Source organism: Triturus cristatus, chromosome 4_1 (genome assembly GCF_964204655.1).
Source record: "Triturus cristatus chromosome 4_1, aTriCri1.1, whole genome shotgun sequence".
NCBI lineage: Eukaryota > Metazoa > Chordata > Amphibia > Caudata > Salamandridae > Triturus > Triturus cristatus.
Genome location: NC_140585.1, coordinates 1,198,907,709 through 1,198,932,088, shown reverse-complemented (window position 1 = coordinate 1,198,932,088; position 24,380 = coordinate 1,198,907,709). Strand labels below are relative to the sequence as shown.

Below are 24,380 nucleotides of genomic sequence, written 5' to 3'. Positions count from 1 at the left end.
ATGAGTATCTTGACTTGCGTATGTTGGATTTTTACTGTATTGGCCCTATTTTACTCCAATACATATTGCCTATTTTCCTAAAATGGTGTGGGGTACTATTATGGTGTTTTCACTGTAACTTTGTGTGAACACAAATACTTTACACATTGCCTTTTAGTATAGCCTGACTGCTCTGTGCCTAGCTACAAGAATGTAAGCACAGGTAGAACTTTTAGTTTGTACTACACTGACCACGAGTGTGGTTCCAGCTTGGACAGGGTACATACCTCTGCCAACCAGAAACCCAATTTCTAACAGCTACCGATAGTAGTAGACTGTGCCACACGATTTACACACATTACTAGATACTGCCTGAATTTGAATGCAAGTAAATTCAGCCCTGTATTTCGCTAGACCCAACTCAAAGTGTGCACCTCCACTATCCCAGGCATTGTGGGGTACCAACATTCATAAGCATGAGAAGATGATTTACCAGAGTAGGCCACTGGCTCAAGACAGACCGTTATGTGCCAGACCCTAAACACTGATCTCTCAATTAAACGAGATTTGTAAAGTGCAACTGCTTCACTCGTGTGAGTCTTGAGGCCCTGCGGACTACTTTGTTTCGTTGAACTATGACCAGTGCTTAATTTGTGCCAATCTTTGCTGTTGGTATGCACCACCACCACTCCTTTTTGTGAATCTGGACTTCATTTTCATCATCAGACTTTGACCCAGACCAAAAGAGAGAGACGCAGCAAGGGAGAAAGAAGCAGGAAGAAAAAAGCTATGCAAATTGTGCCTAAGGGAGAAAGCAGCTATAACAAAAAAGAAAAAAAAAAAAAAAAAAACAGAGACTGCAAGAGTGAAATAAAAGTAAGGCCTGGGCGGTGAACTCCACTCTTTGCAGAGTTTTCTGCACTCCACGCTCGCGGAGCTCGTGGAGTGCAGAGAAGTCCGCTCTGGTTTTTTTTCCTGCTCGTGCTCGCCAAAAGTAAGTTGGCAAGCGCGGGCTGCCACTCTCTGTATAATTTTTACCAGAAGATCAGCATGAACAGCTGCTCGTGCCTCACTCTGTCACTTGCGGAGCTCTGCAGTTTTTTTTTGTCACTTTGCAGAGTTCCACATAGCAAAACTCAGTGAACTTTGCCCAGGTCTAATAAAGAGACAGGATGCAAAAGATGGTGTACGAAAGAAGAAAGGTGCACAATCAACATGAGGCCGCCTTGATATTCGTGAGTGCTGGTGGCGAGCTCCTAGGAAAAACTGTGGCATCCAGGGTCAAACTGACCAATAATGCAATCAGACAGTGCCTGATGGGCTGGTCTGACAGGTTAGTGTGTGGGGCTTTTTTTTTTTGCTGTTTGTAGGAATGTTTATGGTTTGCAGGACCAGTTTTTCCTGTTGATTTCCCTGATGTTAAAATAAACATTGATTGCAGCAACCTCCAATCCATGCAGTGTTGCATGCCGTGCAAGAACACTTAAACAACGTGTCTTTATAAGTGTGAAATATCCCCCCATTTGCAAATATGGGCCATTAATTAGATATCTAATTCGCTATTGGGGGCGGGAGGGCACTTTTTTGTTTTGATGCCTGGGCCTATTTTCTGTTCTAGTCTAACGCTGCTGGCACCTATACTTCTTTCACTTTTTTTAAACTAATGAAAACTGAAGGACTGACTATGGTTAACACCTCATTTACTGGTGTTCCATTTTGGGCACAAAGTACTCCTCAACTTCTCAAACTGGTGAACCCTATTCCGGAGTGGCAATAACAAAATCATCCTACTCCTCAAAAGTTCGATGGAGCAACTAAACAGGGGGTCCAGCTTTCTTGTCTGTCAAGTCATGTCTTAGTATACAGGTACTTTGTAAAACCGAGTTGGCATGCCATTTGGCTGTTGCTGATGTGTGAACATAGACCATGATTGCTATTCGAATGCTGTTTTTTATAGCGTTCTCTGTGACCTAAAATGTGGATTTCTAAATGATTTCCATCTGCTTTCATCGTGATTACTTGGTCTGACTTTTTCTAGAAGACTACCTTTAAAGTTCATGCCAATCATCCAGAGAGATGATCTTCCCCAGACCTCAGATTTTCAAGCTAAGCTTACATATCCCTCCTTTTGGTGTTCTAAACCACTGTGTTTGTAATTTTAAACCAAGGGTATTAGAAATAGGTCTAGAAGGGGCAGATATTCAGGATATCCAATAATTATGTTGGAGTTCTGTTTAGAGTAATTGAATTACGATTTTGAATCCTGAAAATATGACATGGATCCAGCCCTCTTGGACTTACTTTAGACACTCTTGTATTAATGTCATCCTCCAGAGCAGGGGTGTCCCACGTTGGTCCACACAGGCTTCATTACAGCCTTCTTTTGAGGACATCCACATGAGATCAATTTACATAAAATTAATCTAAATGGGAATTATAGACCTTGTCACTGGGTATTTTGAAAATCTTAAATGGATGAAGCCTCGTGAACCAATGTTGGACTCCACTCCTCCAGAGTGCTGTGAAAATCTATTTTGTCAGCAGGGTTCAAATTATCTGCACCTTTGGCTCCTATGTTGGGTATATTTAAACATACTTAAGTGCCTTTGTTGGTAAGAACGTTGGCTGTCCCTGTGCAAACACACTTAACAAGCACTGTATAGACCAAGGTCTGGCTTGCACTTTGAGAACTAACTAAAACATTTAAAATGCCTGCTGCCGTGAAAAATGTATGCAAACAATTATTTACGTATACATAACTTCTATAAGGTAAAGAATGTAATGTGTGACAGTAAAGTGTACTTTTGAGATGTAAAATAGCCCTTCATACATTGCCATACAGCAATAGCATGAGGTGAGAGAGAAATTCTCCTTTGTGTAGAGCCAAACCCTGGTATTTGTATATTTTAAATAATACGTAGCAACAGGTCTCATTGTGTGCTTCTCCCACACACGCCATGTTGTTTTCTCACCTTGTGCTTCTCCTCCATCTCCATGTTGCTTTCTTATCTATTTGTTTGACTCTGAACCCAGTCCTGCCGCCTCCCCACCTGCAACTTCCATGTTGTGGGTGGGTCTCCCCCGCCCCTCCTGTTGATTCCTACTACACCCACTCTGTGTCTCCCACAAAGCACTCCAGCTACCATGTCGCCTTTTACTTTCTGTGTGTGTAGGTGTTACCTTCAAATCCCTTTTCGCTATCTTTGTCCTGCGACAGCACATGCGCTAGGACATTCACTTGCAAAAGAGATTGCATTCTCAAAGGGGATTGTTGCCTTCCCACTGCTTAGCATTTCTTGGCTTCATTGTCACTCTTACTTGCTGCCTTGTATTTGGCCAGCGCGTGCCACCTTCACTTTCTCCTCTTTTGTGTGGAGCATGACCAAGTACTGATTGCTTCTTCTTGATTAGTGTCCTTCTGCTGCTCAAGCTGCTTCTGGGAGTTACTAATATAAATGTTTTCAATGTATAGTAAGCATTTCCAACCCTGCGCTTCACCGACAGTATTTCAGACCTCATTTATTCTCATTTTATAAACAATTGTGTGGTGCAAAGTATTGTGCTATATTTCTTTCTTTCTATATTTTTTCTATTTGTCTTGGTTATATTCTTGTTTTCTTTTCATAGATTCATTGACTTTCATTCTTGTAGTCTTAGTTCTGTGCTTACCCTGGGGGAACTGTAGTGACCGGCTAGTCACTGTTCTGGTGTTTGTTGTGCGAGCCACTCCCCGAGAGCTGGCTTTCACTTCACCCTACACCCATCCAACAAAGGCGTCGCAGGACATGTGAGCCTGCTTATAAAAGGGTCCGGGCGCACATGCCCTGGGTCAGTTCCAGTAACTACATTACAGTGTCTTTGTAATCATTGTTAGTATATGGGGGCCTAGGGCCCCACTACTTTACATTGGCAACATGCGGGTGGAACCGCCTGTGCTGTGGGGAAAGGGGGGGTAAGTATAGCCTGTGATGAGGGCACCCCCTCCCAGCGGTCCTAAGTGGAGCATTGGGGCATGGATGAGGAGTTGTGCCGGTTCCACGGTGAAATAAAAGATGGAGCGGGAGCACACCCCGCATCTGAAGTGCCTGCTGAGTCGTCCGGTGTAAGGTGAGCCCCAGTGATGGTAGTAAACTGTGTAGGTAGGGAGGCGACTGTATGGCAGGCAGGATAGAGAGAGGCCGAGAGGTTTCACGCTTTGTGCTGTCTTCATCCTGGGGAAGCAAGATGAATGAGGTGGAGCGCGACCCAGCTGACTGTAGGAAGGACACCGCCTGCAAGCGAGTGAAGCACTGCATCACCATTCCGTCAAGCCCTGCAATGGCGCCTGCCCATTTGGGCTGCCGGTCGTAGTCCCCAAAGAAAATGGAAGTGAGGGCAAGAAGCTGCAGCGTCCTCTGGCAATATGCCGGCAACGCGAGTCCTTACCTGCGAGTAAAAGGGGGGCATCGTTGGTTTGTAGTGACACAGCGGGAGACCACCTGCTGGATGGAGAGGCTACCGCGGCATGCACAGAGTGGCCTCAGAGCCACGAGGATAGCTGTTGCAGAGCACTGAGGCCCGGGGAGGTCTAGGTGCAAGAGGTGTGTCTGCAGTTTGGTGGGCCTCAGGCTATGAAGAAGGAGGCAGCACCCGCCACGAGTTGTCCTCCCTGCCTCTGCCCCAGGGAACCCGTTGAGGTTCCAGGAAGAAATACGGCCGCAGACTGCAAAAGCCACCTAGTGGCCATTTTGCGGTACCGCGTTTTGAATAAAGGCAATGGTTATCATGGACCTGCCTGAAGCATATGGAAGACTGACTGCTGTGGCCTATGATCAGCGCCAGGGGAGAGGCAGCTAAATCCGTGCCTCTCCAGAAGAAAAAAATATACAACGTTGCACGGCAAAGCCCTGACATGTAACAGGGTGGAACAGTGAGTGACTGGCAGTACCCTGGACTCTTAGAAGTGAGTTCCATGGTGGCTAGAGAGGGCTATGTACCCTCAATGATTACAACACTAGGCCTGCAGCTTGAAGAAAGCTGCTGGGGCTCGTGATGGGAATAGCGCTGCAGCGCCAGCAAGTGGACGGGGGGGGGGGGGGGGGGGGGGGTGGAGTACTGCACTTGGCGGCCTGAATGAGAATATGAACAGTGCCTAGTGTAAAGAGACCGCAGCATAGGGGCGGCTGCTGAGGTCCAAGATTAATGAAGCAAAGCGTATAGAGAAGTGGATTGCAGCACAGAAAAGGCTGCTGCGACCCCCCCCCATTTAAAGTGAGAAGGACACTGGCAAGAAGGGAACTTTGAGGAGGAAGGCTGCCAGGGCTGGTGAGGAGATTTGCAGTGACGCCTACTGGCCATTGGTGGTCACTGCGGCACTAAGGACACAGGTGGTTACTGCACCCGGATGGCATGTGGTGTACAGGGCAACCGCCCTAGGCAGCAAGTCCATGCAAGATTGAAGAAAGGGCTCGGCGGGTGCATCCAGTGATGAAAGGACAGCATTGTAGGATGTGGTACCGGGTGTACAAGGCGCCAGAAGTAGAAGTACCCTAAAGTTAAGGACAGAGGGCGCTCAGTCGGAAGTGCACGAAAGACCGTTTCAGAGAAGATGATTGTCTGGGCTGGAGCCCAAGAGTGAGAGCCAGTGAGGAAGTGGCCCCATGTTGTCACAGGGGGACAGATCCTGTAAAGCTGGCCTGAGTCGAGGCTGCAGAGAGAGAGTCACGTTGGTGTGGTATTGAGGCGGCAAGAGTGCGCTCTCAGAGAGGAGACCTGCGAGAGGTCTGAGAAGATGACCTGCGAGAGGTCTGAGAAGATGACCTGCCAGAGGTCTGAGAAGAGGACCTGCCAGAGGTCTGAGAAGAGGACCTGCCAGAGGTCTGAGAAGAGGACCTGCCAGAGGTCTGAGAAGAGGACCTGCCAGAGGTCTGAGAAGATGACCTGCCAGAGGTCTGAGAAGATGACCTGCCAGAGGTCTGAGAAGATGACCTGCCAGAGGTCTGAGAAGATGACCTGCCAGAGGTCTGAGAGGATGAGGTCTGCGAGAGGTCTGAGAAGAAGAGGTCTGCGAGAGGTCTGAGAAGAAGAGGTCTGCGAGAAGTCTGAGAAGATTTACCTGAAGTCGAAGGAAGAAGCCAAGGAGAGGTCATAAAATGAAGGTCACGACGAGAGGTTTGGTCACTGGACGAGGAGAAAGCATTGTCCTTGGGCTAGGACATAGCCAGGAAGACCTGTGTGAAGTGCGTGTAACATGGAGAGGCCTGGTCAGAAACGAAGAGTAAGACAAAATGGTAATAGACCGCGTTGTGAAGTGAAAGAAGAGGAAAGGGAAGAAGTGGTGCTCGAGGCCACTGCGTGATGAGTCCAAAGAAAAGAGGAGTGTGTGATAGACATTTGGCACACCGCAAGATACAGAAGCTGACTGAGTGCAAGAACATCTTAGGAGTGTTGGACATTGGGAGTGAAGCATAGTAGCTATGTAACATCGATTGCACCATGAGAGGTTGGCTATTCCAGAAGTCTTTGGTTACACCAAGCAAACTTGGCACCTGCAGATGAGTGCAAGCCGGACCATTTGTACCATCCACCTTTGGGGTCACACGGGAGACTGGATTGTGGTCCTGCTCGGACGTCTTGAATGACCTCTGAAATGGCATCTAGAAGATCGTACAACTCCACACCAGACCGTTGCGGTTCAGGGGCAAGGGCCTTGGGGGTTACTGGTGAGAGTGAGATCCCAACAAGAGAGTCGAGTCTACAGCAGCTCTCCCACAGGTCTGAGGAAGACAAAGATCTCTTGTCGTAAGCTGGTTCCTCCAAGGCTATCCTGTCAATGCAGGTGCACCAGAGTCTGGATGGCGGAAGTAATCCGATCTGGAAACAACTAGCCTCTAGGCAGAGCGAGTCACTTGAAGGTGGGACTCGTAGTGCTTCCTCTACGAGCCTAGAACATGGCGTTGTAGTGACACGGCAAAGTGCACCCAGTCCCGTGGAAGTCTGATGAAGAGGACCTCCGGGGAATCCCGTGAGAGGGGAATCCTAGTATGAGAGGGTGTCTTGGTGAGAGAAGGATGTCAGATATCACTGTACAGTTCAGCAGTTGGAAGCACTGCTGCATCTGCAGAAGACTTGGCAACAATAAATAGGATGTCATCTGTCGTAGGAGGCTTGATGTTTATGGAGCCAGGTTGTCTTTGTGAAAGCGTAACATCCACAGTCTTCACTATCGCTCCACATGCACCGTCACAGTAAACTGTGCATATAGACCTTGGTTGTAAAATTCCACGCACGGAGTCCAAGGAATACAGGATCCACAGTGCACCCCTGAACCGTGCCAATTATAACTGGTGATCCTAGCTGCAGTTGTCCTATCATTCTGTTCTGAAAGCAGTAGAAGAGACTGTGTGGAGTTTTCTGTTGTTTTATTCTCGCTCACATGTTGGACTTGTTGTTCCAGTGTTAATAAAGTTTGGGAGGTATGTAGTGACTGGCTGGTCACTGTTCTAGTGTTTGTTGTGCCAGCCACTCCCTGAGGGCTGGCTTACACTTCACCACACACCCATCCAACACAGGCTTCACAGGACATGTGTCCTGCTAATAAAAGGGGCCAGACGCATGTGCCCTGGGCCAGTTGCAGTAACTACATTACAGTGTCTGTGCCATCCTTGTTAGTACATGGGGGCCTAGTGCCCCACCACTTTACAGGGACCATTTTTCTTTTTTTCTTCTTCCTGTTGTGTTGCTTCTTCCCACGCACCCCCCATTGTCCATATTGCCTCTTCCCTCTCACCACCTCACCTTCCCATTATCTGTGTGTCCCCCCACCATAAGATAAAGAAGTAGTATGATGTGGCCAGAGCTGGCCGTTCCAACATGCTTTTTTTTTTTGCCACCTGCGTCCTATCGCTTTTAAAAATATAACTTAATAATGCTGCACAGCAGCCATGCTGCTTTACAACATAACTAAGACATTGGTCAAGCTAATAGCTCTCACATAGGCGAGATCTATTGGCTTTGCCAATGCTTATTACCATTTCAGAGAGTTGCTTGTACAGTATTGCTGCTGGTATGGGTACTTCTGAGAGGCTCTCGCCTCGCTGCCTACATAGCCATGTGCTCGCACTGCTGACAGGGCATCAGCCAGCTCCAGTTCCACGCGGTCAGCAGGGCAGGAAGAAGGATTCCACCACTAGCTGTTCTGGTAGTTGTCAGCTTTCTGGGAAGCCTGGTCGCTACGTGCATTCAGTGTTGAGAAACCAGTGATGATGCAGAGAGCCCAGCCTAAATGCAGAGCACCCCACCCGTGCCGGCATATCACTTAGTCTCGGAGTAAGATCTATTCTCCATATCTGTATCACAATCACCATCTTCCTTAATCACTCCCTCACATGTACACAATCCTGAATATTTCCCAGCCCTGTTCCTGCTTATTTACAGCGGCTTTATGCTTCTTAGCGGGGGCTGTGAAGTAGCGGTGCCATCCCTGACTGTAAAGCAATGCCAGCTGCCACTGAAAATCAGTGGTGGCTGCTGGGGCATTACAGTGGTGAGGCAGTGCGGGGAACGCAGCGCAGGGGGTGGGTAGCGTGGGGAAAAGTTTAAAAATGCCTACCTTCCATCTGCAGTGCCTATGATATTCTGGCTTTTGGTCCTCGACACCCAGCATGCCACAGGCTCCCCTATGCCAATCCAGACGCTGGTATTACTCAACATGAGAGCAGAGCCATGATTAGTGTGAGTGCCCCAGTTAGGTGCTCATTAATGCACTACGACCCTGTGCTTGCTCTCCACCCAGCTGTACATCACGGCTCAGGTGAAGAGATCAAAGTGTGCATGACGGTTTTAGCCGGCCTGAAATGGCTGTTCAAATTGTCATGCGCACTTCAAGCAGTGCCACCACTCCTCCTTCCGGCAGCTGTGTTGTGTCAGAAAGGACAGCCCTGCCCTCAGTTTGGCTGCGGGAAGTGAGCAAGGACAAATAAAATAACAAACTTTGTTATTATCATTTTATTTTTCACTTTTTTCTGCTGGAAAGCAGTGGGGCAACGCTCCTCCGCCTTAGCGAAGAAGCAGCCACTGTTGAGAAGCTTGGAAGTTGAACCTCTCTTTTGAGAGGCCAGACACTGAGGCAGCGTCGAGCTTATACCATGAGTGAAATGCAGCTAAGTCCTAAGAGCCACGCTTCTCTCTGACCCGAAGTAACGCACCTGGCAACAGACCATTTGCGTCCATCGAAAACAGCAATGTATAAATGGCTTCAACGAACAGTCTGTCAGTTTACATATTGTGCTAATTAAAAGGAAACGTAGCAAGTGAATATACCTTTCCTAAGCGAATTAACCCCTTCGCCGCGGCACGAATTCCGCCGCGGCGCTGGGGGGGTTTGGGGGCAGCGCGGCGCTGCCATGCTCATGACGGAACCACGCCGTCATGAGTCACGGGCGAGCTGTGCTCATGACGGAGTGGTTCCGTCACGACTCTGCCCACTCGCGATAATCGCCCGCACAGGCGGGGAATCAGCGCCGCGTGGGCGGTGCTGCCGCCAACGGCCGCAGCATGACGGAACCACTCCGTCATGAGCACACGGCGCCCGTGGCTCATGACGGAGTGGTTCCGTCATGAGCAGCGATGCGGTTAACAGCCCAACACAAGGGGAACAGATCAGGGGGCGGATGGATATGCCCTTGCAGCGGTGTAGCAAAATGAAGCCTTTTTCACCCACAGCCCATTACTCTTTTCACTATGATAATTTTTTTTTAATTAACTTTCCAAACAGGATTATTATTTCCTTGTTGAGCCATTTATGGTGTCTTTTAAAACGTGCAGTATTTAATGTCACAAAGTTGCTCGGTTTTTTTCTCTCATTCCATCCTATGTTTTGCTGTTCATTAGCTCTCGTCATTTGTGCGTACGGACATTATTATATAACCAGGAAGAAGACAGTCAAGGGGTTGGTTGTTTAATTGTTCTCCCTTGGCATTTTCACAATTACTGTTTCACATAGAGGCTGCCATCGCTTCTGTCCCTTCTTTTAGAGGTGATGTTTAGTGTGATGGTCTTTTGAGGATTTGTTACGTGGGCTTATGACGTTTGAGATTAGTGGAAGTACATAAAACTCGCCAAACATTGTTTTATTTATTTTTTATTACTTACCGATTGATGTCTTATCGGTAAAAAACAAAAATGTCAAAAAACGCTGCGTCATACGCTTTTGTTTTTCTTTTTTAGTTTTCGGTATTGCAAAAAAAAAGCATTGACAAAGCCAATAGGTCCTAAAGGCGAGACCTATTGGCTTTGCCTATGCTTGACCCTGCTTGTAGCCAGGCATTCATGGCACTGTTTTGGGCGAGCTGTTGACATTTTACTGTATTTATTGATTGTACACAGGTTTACGGCTCACTTCTGAGTTGCAGACACCTGGATTGTGATTCTTCGAAGGATACCACTGACTCACAAACCCCGTTCCCTCAGCCTTGGTCTCCACCTCAGTCTCTCATTAGTCCCAATAGCCGCCTTCTTTCAACTTTTATCTTCAAATCCTGCCGGCGGGACTGTCTAGAGTGCATGCCCGGACCTGCTACTTTTCAGTGGAAACGCGCTGCGTGAGCGCTCACTACGGAGGGGATTACATTAGTGTACGTAGCAGAGAGAGCGTGAACCTTACGTACGTCACCGTGGGCTGGACGTCCTGGGAAGGTTATTTATTTATTTGTTTGCATCTTAAATATAGCGCGAACTCTACTCGAAGGTATTGGATCGCTGTACATGAGCACCGTATTTACATTACATATTCAGGCACGGGGAGATTAAGCGATTTGCCCAGAATCACAGGATGTGGACGCGACCGCAAGGCTCGAACCCTGGTTTCCAGCACCAAAGTAGGCAGCGTAGCCGACGGACCACATCCTCGTTCCCTGCCATCCGTTCAGCACGACTTTCTATCGAAGCAGGACTCGAGCATCACCGTGTCAGCAGGAAACACCCACTTCTTAAAATCCCTTAAAATCCTTAGAAATGGTCTGCTAGAAAGGTAACATCCCTTTTAAACGTGAAGGCCGGAACGGGCTTCTTTATAACCGTTCATCCATTGGAGGCTCCCACGGAGATTGAATGGTTTTGGAAGGTGATCCAATTGAAATCAATAAAGAATAGATGTTTTTGGGAGGGTGAGAAATGTTTATAGGGCCGGTGATCTTGTGGTCTATGAAGACATTTTGCTTGTTTGGAGGATAAGGATGTGTCAAAGGAGAAGGATTTCCAACAAGTGAGACTGAGTGGAGAGATACGCCAAAACAAGCCATCGCAAAAAAATATTTAAAAAGCAAAAAACAACTTCCCCCAAATTCCAATATGTGAGTAAGTTTACCAGCGAGCCTGTCTCTCCATGGTGTGTTTGTCCAAACGGTGTAAATGAAAATATATACTTTTTTTCAAATAAATTGACTAGTTTCCCCTGCTGAACTGTGGCAGCCCACTGAGCCTTCTCAGCAGCCTTCTTCTAGATTGTGGCCAATCACAAAGGGCCATAATGGTCAGTCCAGCATTGCCAGTGTCATCTGATGATGACCACCCCTGAAAGATATGTAATAATTGCATGCTTTTCGCTTTGTTTAGGGCATGTCAGTGTGATGATGTCATTTGAGATTAAAGTTGCCTTGGCTAGGTTGATGCTAAAGAAAACGCTCATGATGTTAAGAAGATGACTGGCCCTCGAAAAACTTTGTTATGCGGACGTAAACTTGTTTAATTTCGGTAATTTTGCATTACGCTTGTAAAGTGAAATTCCCAAAATATTCTATCACGCCACGTAATGTAATCTAATTCTGTTATCTGGAAAAATTTTGCACGAGTACAAAGGAACAATGTGAATGATCAGAAAGCAAGCTGTTGGCAATGCTTGTATTTTTTTTGCTTTTTTGTGAGTGAAGTGTCCTCACATCCAAAATGGTGGCATTTCATGTAATTACGTGTAATTTTACAGAATTTTCACGTGATTACATAAAAACACATTTCTCACAGCCCTAGAGATGATGCATATTTCTCCCAGATAATCAGAACGTGTTTGACATCTCCGGATATGGGGAGATTTCACCCCAGAACAAAGATGCAAGGGGAAGATGTAGCGCTTCATAACCATAAGTGTAATATAAAGTGCTACAGAATCGGAATTTGCCTAGTAACATGACGGTAAGTTCCAATTCTATTAAGGACACGGAGGCGAGGATTATGCTATCTCTCTTCGCTTTATTAGAAATACAAAACACACAGCAGCCAGAGAGATACGAAAATATCAATGTAAAACCATAAAAAACTACAACTCCCTACAACCAGGGATAAGTAGAGTACATTAGTCCATCAACTATTTCCATAACATCCTGTAAAGTCCTCTGTCCGCTCTCATTCCTCCTCTTTCTTCGCGCAAGTCACGCCATTTCCTTATTGTTCTTGCTTGGATCCATCATTGCCTAAAAGAAACCAAGCAGGGAGGTGAGAACCGTGCGAACCAAACCAAGCATATTACGCAAGGTCACAGTAGAAAAACACATCAAACGAAACAAGCATGTCCCGCCAATCAAGGTCGAGAAAATAAGTACTTACTGCCATACGGGGGGGGTTCGCACCAAAGGTGCCCCGGGCGGGATAATCCTCGCCTCCGTGTCCTTAATAGAATTGGAACTTACCGTCATGTTACTAGGCAAATTCCGATTCTATGTCAGGACCGGAGGCTTCGGATTATGCTAGTTCAAAGCTTACTTACCACTAACTGTGCAACATTAAGGACTGGCTTAAAATAAAACCTCTTGAAGGTAGAGTCGGACGACCAGTCCGCTGCTCGCATTAAATCCTCCAAACGCGCACCTAGTGCGAAAGCCTTTGAGGCCATAGCACCTCTGGCAGAATGGGCACCAAATAATTTTGTGTCAATGCCAGCCTCTTGCATAACCCATCGCACCCACCTGCAATGGTGGGAGAAGAGACTGCCTTGTGTGGTTTCTTGAGAGCTATCAAGAGTTGTCGTTCGCCCGGCGGGCGGAGTTCCTGCGTTAAATCTTCATATGACTTTAAACAATCTACCACACACAGTTTGGGAGAGTCCCGGAAAGCCGGGTACGTTACTGTACGTGAATGCGACTTGGTTCTGCGTCCGATCGTAAAAACAACCCCTTCCGGGGAGAAAACCCGCGCCGAGACGTCTAGCGCACGAACATCGGAAACCCGTCTGCAGGAGACCAAGCATAGAAGCATAGCAAGCTTGGAAGACAATTCTTTCAGAGAGAGGTATCGATTAGATTGCCAGGAAAGAAACAGATTCAAGACTCTGTTGACGTCCCAAAGGACAGAGTAACGAGGTTCTGGGGGTAACGATAAGCGCACGCCCCGTAAAAGTCTGCAGACCATCGGATGTTCCCCAACAGGCGCTCCGTCTAGAGGCTCATGACCGGCAGAAATCGCCGATCTGATAGCGTTAATGGAGCGATATGCCAAGCCGTCCGACGCCAAATCGGCGAAAAAATTCAAGAGGGGAACGATTCCTGCGACCACGGGATCCAGATCCCGTCGAAGACACCAACGAACCCATCGTGACCACGCGGATCTATAACGTTTCGTGGTGCTGTCTGCCCATGCCTTTGACAGGAGGGCCTCAGCCTGTCCCGAAAGTCCCGGCAGCGACCATCTGCGCCTGAAAGACGCCACGCCATGAGTCTGAGCGTCTCCTGAGTAATCAGGGGATGAAGGTTCCCTTCTGGGTTCCGAAGAAGTTGAGGATACAGGGGGAGTAGGATTGGAGAATCCCAGGAAAGTTCCAGAAGAACTGGAAACCAAACTTGAGACCTCCATAGAGGGGTGATCAAGGTCAGCTCCGCGCCCTGTCGTCGGATCTGGGCTGTTGTTCTCATTATCATGGAGAATGGCGGAAACGCGTACCCGTTTTCCGCCCTCCAGTCCTGGAGAAAGGCATCCGTGGCAAGAGCCATCGGATCCGGTCTCCAACTGAAGAATCTGGGCACTTGGTTGTCCAAACGGGAGGCAAACAGGTCCGCTGAGAAGGGACCCCAGAGATTGTTCAACCGTAGGAAGACCGGAGGGTCCAGCTTCCATAAGCTGGAGTCGTAGAGATGACGAGAGTGCCAGTCCGCTACTTGGTTGTGCTGGCCCGGGAGATACTCCGCTGTCACCGATATATGATGGTCGAGGCAGTAGCCCCAAAAGTCTTTCGCTAGGTTGGCCAAGGCCCGAGAACGGGGCCCTCCCAACCGGTTGACATAACGGACCGCAGAGATGTTGTCCATCTTCAGGAGGACACACGATTGCACCCTGTCCTTGGTCCAGCAGCGCACTGCGAAAGACCCGGCCAACAGTTCCAAGCAATTGATGTGAAAGACCCGTTCGTCTGCTGACCAAACACCTCCGGTGGAGAAATCCCCGCATCGAGCACCCCAACCCAGTTTGCTGGCGTCGGACTCGATGACCAAATCCGGAACGGAGCCAAAAATCGCTCGACCGTTCCAGGCCTCCATATGAGTGAGCCACCACTGAACTTCCTCTTTGGCTTCTGCCGAAAGTGGTACCACGTGATCGTACGACCGACCCCGTCTGAGGTGATAGGCCTTTAATCTTTGCAATGCCCGATAGTGCAATGGGCCCGGGAAAATCGCCTGAATCGAGGACGACAGGAGGCCCACAATCCTGGCCAAGCGACGAAGGGAAATGGAAGACCTGGATACCGTCTGGCGTAATTCGTGCCGAATCTTTGCCATCTTTCGAGAGGGAAGGCTCAGCGTCGCCTGAACGGAGTCTACCACAAAGCCCAGGAAGGTAACTGACTGTGAAGGTTGAAGTACCGATTTCGCTGTGTTGATAACGAACCCTAGGCTCTGCAGAAGAGAAACAGTTTGTTGGAGTTGCACCAACAAGAGTTGGGGAGACTGAGCCATTAGGAGGATGTCGTCCAGATAGACGATCATGCGTATACCCCGTGCCCGGAGAAACTCTACCGCGGGATGAAGCACCTTGGTGAAACACCACGGTGCCGAGGAAAGCCCGAACGGAAGGGCCGTGAATTCGTATATCAGACCCCCCCAACAAAACTGTAGGAATCGTCTGTGGGGCGGGTGCACCGGAATCACGAGATAGGCGTCTTTTAAATCCAAACGCGCCAACCAATCGGAAGGACGCAGGAGATCGCGCAAGAGATGAATTCCCTCCATTTTGAAATGGCGGTACACCAACCACGTGTTGAATTCCTTGAGATTGATTACCGGACGACGACCTCCGTCGGCTTTGTCCACGAGGAAAATATTGCTGAGGAAACCATGAGGATGCAGAGATGCGCGACAAATGGCGCCCTTGCGAAGCAAGTCGGCGACCTCCTCGTCGATCAACCGTGCGTCCTGAAGGCTGAATTGTAATGGAGTTGGCCGCGCCAGCTGGCGGGGATTGTCCAGAAATTCTACATGAAAGCCCTGAATTGTCTGAAGGACCCATGCATCGGACGTTAACGCCGCCCAAGCCTCTTTGAAACATGCCAGCCGCCCCCCTAACTGTATGTGACATGCGGAAAGGACACTTACCGCTAGAGCCTCCGCCTCCAGAGTTGGACTTGTAGCCTCCACGACCTCTGAAACGCTGTCCTCGCGTTGGGTAGAAGTTGGTGTAATTTGCGGTGGAATTGTATTGACCACGACCAGAGCCTTGTCCCTTATTAGGGTTTTGTTGGAACCCACGGCCGGACGAGCGGCCCCTGCCTCGGCCGGCCCCGCGGAAAACCCGCTGGGTAAACACTTTCTTAATACCCGACTGGGCCTTGTCTAAGGAAGTAAAAGTAGACACGAACTTCCCCAATTCCTTCACGAAGGGTTCGCCAAAAAGGCCCCCCTGCGCAACTGCCCCGGCCTCAGAAGAAGCCAAATCTCCTAGTTTGGGGTCCAATTTAATCAACAAGGAGCGACGACGCTCCGTTGAAAGGGCGCAATTTGCGTTTCCTATAAAAATAAGGGCCCGCTGGGCCCAATTTGATAACACCTCAGGGGAAATCGTGGAACCAGTCACCTTAGCCTCCTCCGCCATGTCTAATATCTTCGCCATGGGACCGACGGCATCGAGGAGTTTATCTTGACAGGACCGCCAAGATCTATCAATGCCCTTACGGGGATCTTTCACAAATTTCGCCAAGAAGGTGGCCATTTTAGAGTCCAGTTCGGGAGTAAGCGCTATTTTGTCCGGCAAGGAGGGACGGGGACATTCCGCCCTCAAACAACTCCGTGCTTCCTTCTCCAGAGGCTTACGCAGGCGGTTGGCCAGGAATCGAACGACCTTATCCCCTGGGACCCAAGCGGAAGACCGGGGATGCATTATTTCATCTGGGTTCAGCATATCAGCATCCTCCTCCGGCGCCTCAGAAGCGGTCGCCGGGGCCGGGCGCCAAGGACGGGAAGAACTCGCGTCATCATCGGTATCAGCCTGGGTATCATTATCAGTCGCCGGGGATGGGGGATCTGGCATATCTTGAGGCTGGTCACCCGCTGGGAGGGGGGCACAAGGGGTCGTCTTTGCTAAAAACGCCGTTTTAAGGCGCGCAAAGGCATCTGCATCCACCCCGTCAGGACGCTGTTTTTTGGGGGGGGGAGGAACCGCGTCAGCGAGGTCTCCTGGGGCCGGCGTCGCGCTGCCGCGAGCCGCCGCCAATCTTTGGCATTCCTGCACAATTCTATCCGAGAGACGTTGCTCCATCGGACCCACTACCTCATTAACTACTCGATATATAGAGTCATCAACTGCTTCAAAGAAATCATCGCTAAAAGGTAAGTACTCCTGGACTTCCTCCTCATAATATTCGGATTGTCCAGCCATATCTGTCACCCAATCAGCAGGTAGTATAAATTTTTCCAGGCCTGAGGCCGCAATTTGGGTAGCCCAGAGGGATACAATGGGGTTGCACCAGGCCCCCAACGCGTATACGCCCTCAGGATTCACCTGACAGGGCAGCTGCCTTCCAAACGCGTTGGAAAATTACTGTTTGAAGTGTCCACAAAGCGGAATATATGCCCAAATAGAATTAACACCGCCCGCGAGAAGCGTGGTGTTTTGAAGTGCATACGACGCTGAATAATCAGCGCGTTCGTCGCGGTTGGAACCGCAGTACAGACCCCAGCGGGGCGTTTAATAGTGAAAGGGGACAAATACAATCCGCGCTGCGGACGTTGAAGGAGAGGCAGCAGGGGCAGGCTCTATCGTCCGTTGAACTCGCGGCGCGCTCCTCATCTGAGGAGACGCGACGCGAGTGTCACAAGGCGGTCGAGCGCCCCCAGCGGCGTACGAAGGAGCCGCACAGCAGGGAAGCCGGCCGCGTGAGGAGCGAGAACGTTCCCGCGGCCGGTTGGGGCTCTGTAGGAAAAAACAGAGATACAAGCGCGCGCAAGCAAAGCAAGCTGTCAATTATCCCAAAAGTATAGTAATAAAGATCAAACAATGTAAACAAAGCATGAGCACTTAACTGGCTGCGAAGCAGCGAAGAAAGAGGAGGAATGAGAGCGGACAGAGGACTTTACAGGATGTTATGGAAATAGTTGATGGACTAATGTACTCTACTTATCCCTGGTTGTAGGGAGTTGTAGTTTTTTATGGTTTTACATTGATATTTTCGTATCTCTCTGGCTGCTGTGTGTTTTGTATTTCTAATAAAGCGAAGAGAGATAGCATAATCCGAAGCCTCCGGTCCTGACATAGAATTTCTTTTTTTATGGGAATTGCCCCTTTCGGAGGCTAAAATTGCATCTGTATTGGTGAATGAATAAGAGATGAGGCCTGGTGGCTAGAGCTTCCATCTTTCGAACATGGGGTTTCCGGTTCGGGCTTGGCCTTGGCTCAGTATCCTGAGCTTCTTAGTCGAATCACTTAATCTCACTATATCGAAAAAGGAAAATTCTCCTATTCTGTTGTAACGTGCTGTAATGACTGGCGGCCAGGCTTGTACAATGGAAATAAAAACACATTGCTTTCACCTCTGTTTTCGACCTCATAAGAATGAAGAGCTACGGCAATCCACCAGAATTTGTGGTATCTGACCTTCCTAATGCTTTAGCATCAAATGGGCAGCAGGTGCTGCACGAATCAATGACCTACAAATGTTAAAATGCAGGAGGTTGGAGAGATTTGGCCCTCTCATCTCTCATGTCGGAGATATCTGTCTGTGGATATCAACACACATGAAATGATTTGCAAAACTCAACAAGGAAAATGGGATGTATAGGTCTGCTTTCTTCCAATTTCTGCATATAGGGAATGTCCTGGAAAATTATAAAAATGACTTCAACCAACTACCTGATTTTAGCCTGATGAAATCTAAACTGGTCCGTGCAAAAAACTAAAAATAAGCATATATCCACAATATATTGGGCTCTTTTGCAGTTGAGGGAGAGGTGGGCTGTAGATCTGAGCCTCTTGAAGACACTTACTGGCAGGAGGCCAAAATGGCAGCGAGAGAGTATTCCATCTTGGCTCTCCAATTTAAATATTCCCATCACATGTATTATATTATAAAATGGTGAAGACATCCAACCTAAGTTGTACGAGTTGCGGGGTAGAATCAGGCTCCTGTCTTTACAGGATATGGGAGTGTCCTATGATTCATGCATACTGGTCCCAGATTCAAGCAATCTTGCAGACTGTGATCAGGGTTTCCCTCATGTGGGATCCTTGAGCACATTTGTTTGGGATATTGCTGCACTGGGACTTCCCAGAAGTAATAAAGTTGCTGCACATTGGGTATTTGAGGGCAGAGAGTGACATTACCTAACATTGCTGCACGCCCATTGCGGCAGAATGGCTGCAGTGTATGGATTATTGTGGCTTGCTAGCGGATACAGTATAAGAATGAGGACTGCCCTAAGCAATATAAGAAAATCTGGGGGAGGTTGTGGAACCATTTCCAAGATGTATAACCTGGGTAGACATGCTGTGCTGTGACATTTCAGCGCTCCGTTCATCATCTCTTTATGTTTGCTTTGTTCGCCCTAAGTTGGCAGGGTATGTTATATTATCCGTTCTTCTATAGCGCACAGCTGCCTCAGCAAAGGGGCGTCCCGGCGCTCTGACAGGCAGAATGAAAAATATATAGAACGGAGAGGCAAACAGAGAGAGGGAGAAGCGGGGCAAGGGAATGAAATCCTATGTAGTAAAATAACATCCAGGGGGAAAGAGATACGTTTTAATAGCCCTCTTGAACATAAGCAGATCATCAAGGGCACGAATGTGAGCAGGTAATGAGTTCCAAAGCCTAGCCGCCAGAAAGCGGAAGGAACGCCCACCCGCTCTGCAGCGTTTGAACCGTGGAACTACAGCTAGATTTTGGCCCAATGACCTCAGACAGTGAGAGGGAACATAAGGGGTAAGAAGATGCTCCAAGATCAGGGGGAGGACAGCTTAAGGATCTTGAAGGAGAGACATAAAGTCTTAAACTCAATCCTTTGAGCCATGGGCAGCCAATTAAGTTTCCGGATAGTTTCCTTCGCAGAGCAGAACCTAGGTAGACCCACCAGGGCTCTGGCCGCCGCATTCTGTGCTCGCTGCATCCGGATAACTTCCGCCTGATTGGCCCCCACCAAGAGCGAACTCGCGTAATCAAGCCACGAGAGTATGGTGGCCTGAATTATCAACTGTCTAGTGGGGGCGTCAAAAAATTTCAGGGTTGGCCTAAGCCCCCGCAGAACCCCAAAGCAAGCAGCAGCCACTTTTTTTGTGTGTCCGCAGAAACTAAGGGCGGAATCTAACCAGACACCCAGGTTTTTAACCTCGGGGACCAGAATAGGGGCTAAGCCCAACTCTGGGGGCCACCACTGAGCGCCCCAGAGGTTGCACTGCTTACCGACAATGAGGACTTCCGTTTTTTTAGCATTGAGTTGTAAGCAGTTAGCCGTCATCCAGCCAGCCACTGCTGTTAAGCCCTCCCTGAACCTAGGGGCCTCAGAGTCGGAGTCCCCATTGAGTGTAACCGCCAACTGCGTGTCGTCAGCATAGGAAACCATGGTCAGGCCCCGCTGCTTGGCGACCGCAGCCAGCGGCTGCACATACAGGTTGAACAGCGTGGGGCTAAGTGCCGACCCCTGAGGGACTCCCTGCTCGATGAAATGGGGTTTGGATTCAAAAGGAGGTGTGGCGACCCGAAATGAGCGACCTGCTAGAAAAGACCGAAACCAGTCAAGTGCCAAGCCAGAGATACCTGCCTCACCCAAACGGTGCAGAAGTATCACATGTGAGACCGTGTCAAATGCGGCACTGAGGTCAAGTAACACCAGTGCCGCAGTTTGACCGGAATCAAGCACGTAGCGCAGATGTTCCGTCATCGCAAGGAGAGCAGTCTCCGTGCTGTGACCTGCTCGAAAACCGTTCTGGGAGGAATCCAAGATATTAGCAGTCTGAAGATGTTGAGTCAGGATTCCATTAACATAAGCCTCCGCAACCTTGGCATCCCAAGTGAGAAGAGAGATTGGGCGATAGTTCTCCAGTTTAAGGGGATCCAAGGCGGGTTTCTTCAAAATAGGGGTGACATAGGCTTGTTTCCACTTAGTTGGTACTGTCCCTGAACACAACGAAAGATTAATGAGTTGGCGCACAGGGGGGAAACATAGAGCAGCCGAATCTCTGAACTGCGCGGGTCTGAGCGGGTCTGCAGGGGACCCGGATTTAACTTTAGCTGCCAACCTATTGAACTCTACCTCTGAGATTCCCGGAAGTGTGGATAGAGCCACATTAGAAGTAGAAGTAGGCCTCTGGCCTTCACACTGAGGGATGGTACTAGGAAAGGAGCGATAGATGGTATGCACCTTTTCCAAAAAAAAATTGTCGAGCTCCTCACAGTGGGATGTAGAGCATATCTCAACTGCTGAAGCTCTTTTAGCAGTCAGATCTTTAAGAACTTTAAAAATCGGCTTTGCAGGATTATGTCCAGACATTGGTCCCTTGAGCACATTGTCACTGGATTTAGGCTAGAATGGCTGATGAGGGGTGTTACCCCCGAAACCGGCCCCAGCATGCTTGTTTCCGGTCCAGGGAAGACCTGGCTTGGCAGTTCGGCCTGGGCTGTTCCCATGATGCACAAGACTGATTTGCATATAGCTGTGTCTGAAATGGGGTGGCAAAGTGAGCTAAAGAACGATGATGGATTCAACCCAGATCTGTGACCAAGGGTGAGGATCTGAAAAGTTTCAGCGCTCCATTCATCATCTCCTTGTGTTTGCTTTGTGACATTTAATGAGGCACGCTAGATAAATGTTCATATCACTTAAATCCAATTGGTCCCATCTGCTTTATTATGTGTACAATACATGTAGGCACTGTTGTTTTCTGCTTATACAATAGTAAAAAGTAAAGAAAAAAGTAAAGAAGGGACTCAGGGGAGTCTTGGTGAACACAGCATATGCGAGGGAATAGGTGTAGTTGGTGTAAAGGCCATTGAGGAGAAAAAGCGAAAACCACAGCATGTTACAGTGATGTGCTTCTGTCCTCCAATTCAGGTCTCCCACATTCGCCGGTGGTCTTTTCGCCATCTCCAAGGAGTATTTCTATCATATCGGTTCATATGATGATCAGATGGAGATCTGGGGAGGAGAGAATGTGGAGATGTCATTCCGGGTGAGTTTTTGCATTGTGTGTTTATATGTATACTACATAAATGTGGATACTAAGTTGTTTGCAACCCTACGGAGGACAGGCTTGTTGTACCTTGGCCTGATGCTTGCTTCCTACTTCATTGAGGGGAGACGACTCTTTTATCTGTTTCTGATGTAACTCTGGCTTAGGGTGATCTCTTCACACCGGGTCATTGCGGGCACCATTTCCAGTTCTGAGCATTTCATTAACATATAATTGATTTCAAGTGTGTTAGACTAATTAAATGGAAGCAAAATAAGACTACAGTATGCAGAATGCATTGGGCTATCGCACTAAAGTCCTGGACCGGAAATGGTATCAGGAAAGTCCTGGAGAGAGGTGGTCACCCTACTCTAGATGAACATGTCTTCTGGTCACATAGTCTCAATGGATGTTTCTTCCGCCATTCTGATCTATTCAAATAACTCTGCTTCTATCTTATGCTTGCGGTATTCCTCTACATCATTCTCTATATCTTATCACTTACTCTGGCTAGATCGGTTTTCTGGCATCCTAAATTGGATGGATGTTTCTTCTGGCTTCCTACTGGCTGAAAGGCTCACCTGGCCTCCTACTTTGGTTGGACATCTGTTCTGGCTTCTTACTTTGACTGGATGGTTCATCTGGCCTTTGCTCTGACTGAATGTCTTTTGTTTCCTCCTACGGTGGTTGGATGCCGCTTTCCTTTCTGGCTTTCTACTCCGGCTTGATGTGTCTTCTTGTCTTCTATTCTGGCTTTATGTCTCTTCAGCGAACCCAATCTGAATGAACACCATTTCTGGACTCCTATTGTGGACTGATGCCTCCCCCTTCCCTGAACTCGAGCTGGATGTCTTTTTTCTCCTCAGACTCTGGATGGATGTTTTCTGGCCTCCTACTCAGGCTAGATTTCTTTTCTGCCTCCCGATTCTGGCTGGATGTACCCCCATTGCTCCTACTCAGGCAGGATGTGTCTTTTCCCTTCTCTTAATGGATATTTCATTTGGGTTCCTGCTCTGTTTGGATGTCTTTTTTCTCCTACTGCGCCAGAACGTCTCTTCTTTCCTCCTGTTCTTTCCAGATGTTTCTTTTTTCATTATACTCTGTCTGGAGGCCTCTCGCGGTCTCGTACCCAGGCTGAATGTAGTTGCTGGCTTCCTTCTCTCTAGGATGTCTCTTTTGGCTTTGTTCTCTGGCTGAAAATGTCTTCTGGACTCCAGATACCAGTGCTGATCGTAGTTAATTTCTCCAATGACAAATGTGGCTGCCCCTATATGGATAGATTTAACATAGGGCCAAGGCTGTCAAATACCCAACCATCATGACTAGTGCGACTCTAGCTTATGACCTTCTGCGCCTTGAGCTTTTTTGTATGTTTGAATTCTACAGTGATCGTTGTGGAGTCGGTGCGTACTGCTCCATGAGCATAATGTGCCTACAGGTGGGATTATTCTGATTGGGAACTGAATTTGTCACTTCTCCTGGCAGTGTATGTGAGAAAATACTATTGTAATGAGCAGAAATCTAGAGAAAAACAGGAGGAAAGTAAAGAGGAATATATAGGAGAGGAGACAAAAATAGGCCATGGATTGATCTAAAAAAACGAAGGGAGAAAAAAGCAACACCTGAATGAAACTGCAAAACGTGTAAAGGTTGAGAAAACCTCATGAAAGTAGATTGAAAATGCAGAACAAGCGCAATAACAAGCATTGACATAGCCAATAGGTCTCGCCTTTGGGACCATATTAGTGGTTAGCCATGCAGCATAGAAGCTGCGAGTTTTCAAATATTACAAAGAACACTCTGCGTATTGCTAGGCGCGAGCAGGCAGGAGAGGGGTGTGGGGAACGAGAAGGGGTGGCGGGGGTGCGAGGGGGAGGGCAGGGGAAGATGGGGGAGAGAGGAAGGGAAATGTATTGGTATGGAGTAGGGGGAGAATGGGGGAGGGGAAGAGAAGGCTGAGGAGAGAGTAAGTGGGGAGAGAGGGTCAGAAAATGAAGGTGCGCGGCAGGGAGCTGAGAGGAGGGGGCAGAGGAGAGAAGGGAGTGTGTATGGGGTAGTGGTGAAATTGGTGTGATCCTGCAGGCACTTCTAGCTGCTGCGTCTCGTGGGTCACAGGGGGGCTCCCTGGTGATGGGCACAGAGGGCGCCAAGTCTCTCAAGTGATGCCTTATTTCCACGGATGACGGCTGCCATTAATATCCCGAGGGTATCAGCCCTGCCTCCCTGGCCCCTCCGACGGGTGTTTGTCATCTCGGAATGGTAAACGAATAATAAAGTTTAAAAAAAAATAGCACCGCCACATTGGAATACATTTTCTTAAAACACAAGAAAATGCATTCAAAGATGATTGTAGCAGATTCATTAGGAAAATCCATTTCCCCAGATAACTGCTGCATTGCATATTGAGGATCTAAGTGAAAAAAACCAACACAAGACGTTACCTTGTACACTGTACTACACTAAGGGACCCACCCATACGTTAGTCTGGCCTCTCACACAGTGTGGTTGTACCTGTGCCACACCACACGTGCACAAACGTGCGAGTCCGGTATGGCTCCCTCTGGCCATACAAAAAGCTGAACATATATACAGCATGGGTGCGCGCGAACGTCAGGGAGTCACATCTCTCTCACATACACCAGAGTATACCTTGTCTGTCTCTCACACACCCTCGGGTAAGCTCCAACACTCCCAACACATTTTCTTGATTGAGCTGATGCTGCTCATTATAACCGTTGAAAATCACAATTCCATGCTTCACTTCTTGGCGTTTTAAATACATGTTTAACGAA

At 48.4% G+C, this 24,380-nt stretch overlaps 1 protein-coding gene across 1 annotated transcript in view; it reads left to right on the top strand.

The window, feature by feature from the left end:
- GALNT6 (polypeptide N-acetylgalactosaminyltransferase 6) overlaps positions 1 to 24,380 on the top strand; it is a 245,689-nt gene that overhangs the window by 181,512 nt on the left and 39,797 nt on the right. The window contains exon 6 of the mRNA XM_085654494.1: positions 21,471 to 21,588. Within this exon, the coding sequence (XP_085510620.1) occupies positions 21,471 to 21,588 (118 nt within the window). The remainder of the gene's footprint in view (positions 1 to 21,470; positions 21,589 to 24,380) is intronic.